The sequence below is a fragment of the Neltuma alba genome, unplaced genomic scaffold (assembly GCF_004799145.2).
Source record: "Neltuma alba isolate B1F8T4 unplaced genomic scaffold, ASM479914v2 tig00010380_pilon, whole genome shotgun sequence".
In the NCBI taxonomy this organism is placed as follows: domain Eukaryota; kingdom Viridiplantae; phylum Streptophyta; class Magnoliopsida; order Fabales; family Fabaceae; genus Neltuma; species Neltuma alba.
This window is the reverse complement of record NW_021635284.1, coordinates 347,447-353,192: the sequence shown is the minus strand read 5'-3', so window position 1 is coordinate 353,192 and position 5,746 is coordinate 347,447. Positions and strand designations below refer to the sequence as shown.

General features: G+C 33.9%; 1 protein-coding gene across 1 annotated transcript; it reads left to right on the top strand.

Moving 5' to 3' along the window:
* Nucleotides 1-3,655: 3,655 nt before the first annotated feature.
* Nucleotides 3,656-5,468, top strand: LOC114756280 (berberine bridge enzyme-like 15). The gene has a single exon (XM_028945200.1). The coding sequence runs from the start codon at nucleotides 3,713-3,715 to the stop codon at nucleotides 5,330-5,332; it is 1,620 nt and encodes a 539-aa protein (XP_028801033.1). The 5' UTR covers nucleotides 3,656-3,712; the 3' UTR covers nucleotides 5,333-5,468.
* Nucleotides 5,469-5,746: the final 278 nt, after the last annotated feature.

The window sequence follows — 5,746 nt, the reverse complement described above, 5'->3', positions numbered from 1 at the left end:
TTACTATAACGGGTAGACAAAGGACTGTCTAAAATGTACCCATACTACGTTCTGATTTTTATACTGCCCATAAATATCCCCTAATGACTCACCATCTGACTCAGAGGTGTCATAATTGCACTCGACAACTCAACATGCTGACTCAGTACCGTCATAATGACCTTTAGATATTTTCTTTGGTTTTGTCTTCTATTTAGAGGACAAAAATTATTTAATATTTAACTGGAGCATTTTATTCAATCTTGATCTCTAAAAATTGATCCAAGAAAATCATAAAATTCCTTGAATTTTGGAGAAAATTTGTAAATTTTCTCAATCCATAACTCGATCCATAGGCATTTCTTTTTCAATTTTCCATAAATTGCTCTTTTTTGGCACAACTTGCTTTTAAATATTTTTAAAGCCATTTTGCTAGCCTTCTGGGTATGAGACTAATTTTATAATTTTTTATAGCCTCTTAACTCATAAATCTCCATTTTTTGCTTGCATTTCTAAGGCCTCCTCTTGGCTCAATTAATTAAATCTAGCTTTATACTTCAAAATGAGCCATAATCTTAAAATGCCATTTCTCATTTTCTAAGACCCAAGGGCATTTTTATCATTTTTCTTCATATACAGGCCTTAATATGCCATTTCTCATTTTCTAAGATTTTTCTTTTGGAATTTTTGGGCATAATTTTTCATTTTTGCCCTTAACGGCCCGAAACTTCATAAAATTACGATTTTATCCCTGATTCAACTTAACTCCATAATTCACCTTATTGAGATCTCCAACAAAATCTATGGCCTACACTCATCTCAACTTCTCATTCTTGGGCCTTGAGATTTCATCCGAATCTCTATCTTTCTCTTTTTTCAATCCTAGGAAACTTTTACTTTGCGATTTAGTCCCTGGGAATCCTCTTGTTCCTCCAGGGAACTTCTGGGACTCCTGCCATAAGAGGTCTGACAGTCTGCTCATTTTAGGCTAATTTTAATACTTCTAGGACTAAAAGTTGGGATGTTACAATACTCATATATTTTGGATGACAGACAAGTATGGTTCTATATTTTCACTTGTTTAACTTAAACAGACGAGAATATGGACTTTTTCGTTTTGTTTTTCATGAACAAACAAAAATAATGGATATAAATGATGCATTTTGTAGTAATGGTTTTTTGCCATCTAGATAACTTAATTTTTAGTCTTTGTAAAGATTTTTATTTCTCTTTTACATTTGGTTAGGTTTCAACTTTGAAATTTGGGAGAGGATTCTCTCATTGTTCTTTCTTTTTTTTTTCCCTTAATTATAAGACCAACATTTATTTGACTTCGATATGATTTATTACGAAATACTTTTTATTTTTTATTTCAATTTGATTATTTATTTTTCTTTTATAATTTAAGATTTCAATGATAATTTTACAAGATATGAACCTTCAGTAGAAAAAATGTTGAGAAAGAGGTGAGTGCTAACATTTGAGTAACCCATAATTATTCTATGTACATATACAAACAAGCATAGATGCAACTATATTATCATCCTTTTTCTATTATTAGTATGCATTATCATTAAAATTCATAATATTTATATGCAACATGTTAAATATGCAATACATGCAACATCGCTCATTACTACATCCACCATTAAAGCACCTAAACCATAAGCTTATTCATAGTCTAACCTATACACTGGAACAACCAAAGCTCTTCTAGTGTTTGAAATGTACACAAACAAAAGTACAAAACCATAGCCCAAACTATGCCTCCCACCATCGTTTTAGAATTAAACCAAGAAGTGCCATTATCCCACATATTATGTTTGATGACCTATTACTTTCTTGAGGATGCCAAGTATTAGAGCAAAAATTTTGCATCTTATATTTATCTCATATATAAGTTATCCTTTAATCATTTAAATCATTTGTTAACTAGAAGTTGATTTTGTGCCTTATATCAAGTAACTATCAAGTCATACACTTGAGTCCATAAGTTTATAATGGTCAATATCTTTCATACTCTATCATGCTTTGTTTTTCTTTCAACATTGAACTTGTTTTGGTGTTTCTACAATATGTCTCACGATACAAACCCTTTTACTATGAAACTTCTCTCATATGAAAATAGACTCAAAATGAGGCTGCCTCTTTTAATATCAAACGTTTTTACATGAAGAAGATATGCCTTTCAAAAGCTTGTGCTTCGTTCTCACACTTCGTACAAAAAATATTCCAAACCTGTGTTCACTTTTTTGATCATATCTTTTAGAATACAAGAAATTTTACAATGAGTCTTATTGCATTAGAAAGACTCAAAGCTTTTCATTATAGTTCATTTGCTAAATTCGGAGTTGAATTGAGGGAGTTATGACTACTCGAAGTGCAATTTTGAATGTCTCTGTGCACACTTGGTAGTTCCACACCATATTTTGCTTTCAAGCTATGCAGCTCAAATTACCAACTCGAGTTTGCAGTGTTTCTCTCTTCGTACGTAGTTGAAGTCTAACTATACAACTTCAGTCATATTTAAGTGATGCTGCTATGCTTTTAGAACACCACACCAGATTCTATGATATATATATATATATATATATATTGTCTACTAACTCGAATTTGCAGTGTTTCTCTCTTATATAGTACTTGAGTTCTAACCTATACAACTCCAATCATATACTCAAGTCATGTTGCTCTGCTTTCATAACACCATATCTGATTCTATAATGATACATATTGTCTACCGTGCTAAGACATCTAGTGTTTCTACCAAAGAGGAGGGCATTGCATGCGGCAACATAAAAGTACTCTGGCTGTGGCCACCACAATGCCTCCATTCATGTGATTAAAGGGGAAAAAATTAACCAAAATTACATTATTGAAAGTTCTCGCAACTTCCTTCAAACTTTATTTCCTCCCTTTTATCATTATTATAAACAGTTATCGACGACTTCGCAATGAATATATTTAAAATTAATTTTTTTTTGACACATGGGAAAAGAAAATTAATTAATTTTCTGGAATTTTCATAATATTCTCATTTTTCCCTTATTGAAGTCAAGGAAGTGGTGCTTGAATTTAGAAAACTTCAGAAATACCTACATATATTTTTGGTAAATAAAATACCTAAATATTTAACACATGGTTGTTTTAAGGGTAAAATATAATCAATGTCGGCAAGAATGCTTAGAATTGGGATCGATCTGGTCATAATTGTTTTTTTGGTGCAAGGTCTAGTCGTAATCGTAAGGTAGAGCAGATGCTTTTCAACCTTTAATGACGTTCGTCTCCTTATGTGGACACCCTATCTTGTCGGCCCCTTCGAGAATCGCACTCATTGCATATATACGGAGCCACACACTTCACGTTTTAGACGCCAGGCCCTCAACAGCCCTTTATTTTTTTAATTCTAATTCTTTTGTATGTCTCTCTTGTTTTTGAGATTTTGTATATAATTGTTCTCTTTTTCGCTTTTTTATATAACGAATGTAAATAATTACTGTGAGAAAAAAAATAAAAAATAGTTTTGAGACTAACAATATAACGACACTTTAACACTCCAGAGAAGTACACGCTATCCACTTGAAATCAAATTAATTTTATATCTTAAAGTTGATGCATATCTCACCTTGTTCACACCTATATTGCCTTCATAAAATGACAGATAAATCAGTTTATATAAGCACACAGAAGATTTATGCTTCTGCACTGAAGCATCACAGTGAGAAATCGTAATTCCATGGAGTCTCAAAGGTTGCTGCTATTCTTGGTGAATTTAGAGTTCATGTTCTTCATAGTTTCGTCAGCTTCATTTCCTACTGAAGAAAGGTTCATTCATTGTCTTGAAGCAAATTCTGAGAAACCAGTCCCATCTTCCAAATCATTTTACACTCCAAAAAATGCTTCCTATGCTTCAGTCCTTGAATCGACAGCTCAAATTCCAAAGTGCTTGCTCCCTTCAATGCCGAAACCCGAATTCATATTCACTCCATTTGAGGATTCTCATGTTCAGGCTGCTGTCATCTGTGCCAAAAAGCTCAAAATCCACATGAGGATACGTAGTGGAGGACATGATTATGAATGCCTTTCATATGTTTCTTTCATTGAGAAGCCATTCATGGTCCTGGATCTCTCCAAGCTACGTGCTATCCGAGTCGATATAGCAGGAAACACGGCATGGATTCAGGCCGGCGCTACAATAGGAGAAGTTTACTACAGAATTTCTGAGAAAAGTCCAGTCCATGGCTTCCCTGCAAGCATATGGACAAGTTTAGGCATCGGTGGTCACATTACTGGAGGTGCTTATGGCACCATGTTGAGAAAGTATGGCCTTGGCGCTGATAATGTGATCGATGCACGAATCGTTGATGCTAATGGCAAGGTTCTTGACAGAGCAGCCATGGGAGAAGACCTGTTTTGGGCAATTAGAGGAGGAGGTGGTGGAAGCTTTGGGATTATTCTATGGTGGAAGATCAAACTAGTTCAAGTTCCATCTATAGTGACAGTTTTTACTGTCAATAAAACCTTAGAACAAAATGCAAACAAAATTCTTCACAAATGGCAGCAAGTAGCACCAAACATTGATGAAAATCTCTTCCTTAGAGTTCAAATTCGAACAACAAATTCTAGTGTTTCAGGTAAAAGAACTGTATCAGCTTCTTTTAATGCTCTTTTTCTCGGTGGGACCAGTAAGCTTCTCAAATTGATGACGAAAAGTTTTCCTGAATTGGGCTTAACCAAAAAGGATAGTTTAGAAACAAGTTGGATCAAATCTGTACTTTATCATGCTGGCTATCCAAACAACACATCCCCAGAAATTCTTCTGCAAGGGAAATCCATCGCCAAGTTATCTTTCAAGAGCAAGTCAGATTTTGCAAGGCAAGTGATTCCTGAGACTGCATTGAATTCTCTTTGGGAATTGTTTCTACAGGAAGATATGCCCGCCATGCTTTGGACTCCGTATGGAGGAATCATGAACAAAATTTCAGAATCTGCTACTCCATTTCCTCACAGAAAAGGAACACTCTTCATGATACAGTATTTTACTGCGTTGCCAAATGAAGAGAAGAACATAGAGAAGCATATGAAATGGATTAGGAAAGTGTATGACACTATGGCTCCTTATGCTTCAAGTTTTCCCAGGGAAGCGTATGTGAATTACAGAGATCTTGATCTGGGGATGAACCGATTTAATGAGACAAGCTTCTTGAGGTCAGGCGCTTGGGGATTTAAGTATTTTAAGGATAATTTTATAAGGTTGGCGAAGGTGAAATCTAAGGTCGACCCAGGTAATTTCTTTAGACATGAACAGAGCATCCCTCAGTTGCCAATCAAAGATAAGACTGAGTTAAACTACTGAGTGTCTATTTTTTCTTTTGGTAAGTTATAATGTTGTGAGTGCAAGGGTGAGAATTGCTTGCGATTTAATTTTATAGGGAATGTAATTTAAGTCCCAAAATATGACATATTGATAAGAGCTAGGTCGCCGATTTTTTCCTTGAAAAATAAGTGGTAAATATCAGTTTATATGGTTGTAAACATTAATCTTATTTACAAATCGACAGTTGCAATTGAAAATTAATTGCCTTATTTGCAATTGAAATTTTCAAATTTCTAAATTTGTTGTTATTTAAATCGTTATTTGCAATTCAATTTTCATAAAATTTATCAGGAAAAAAAATAATATAGCAGATTATTTTAACCCCAAAAATATATGATTTTAGCCCTAAAATATAATTTTCCAAAAAATGCTGCACATTATATTATTGCCTTC

Excerpts from the sequence above, each read along its gene's own strand:
- LOC114756280 (XM_028945200.1), top strand. The coding sequence starts at position 3,713 with ATGGAGTCTCAAAGGTTGCTGCTATTCTTGGTGAATTTAGAGTTCATG.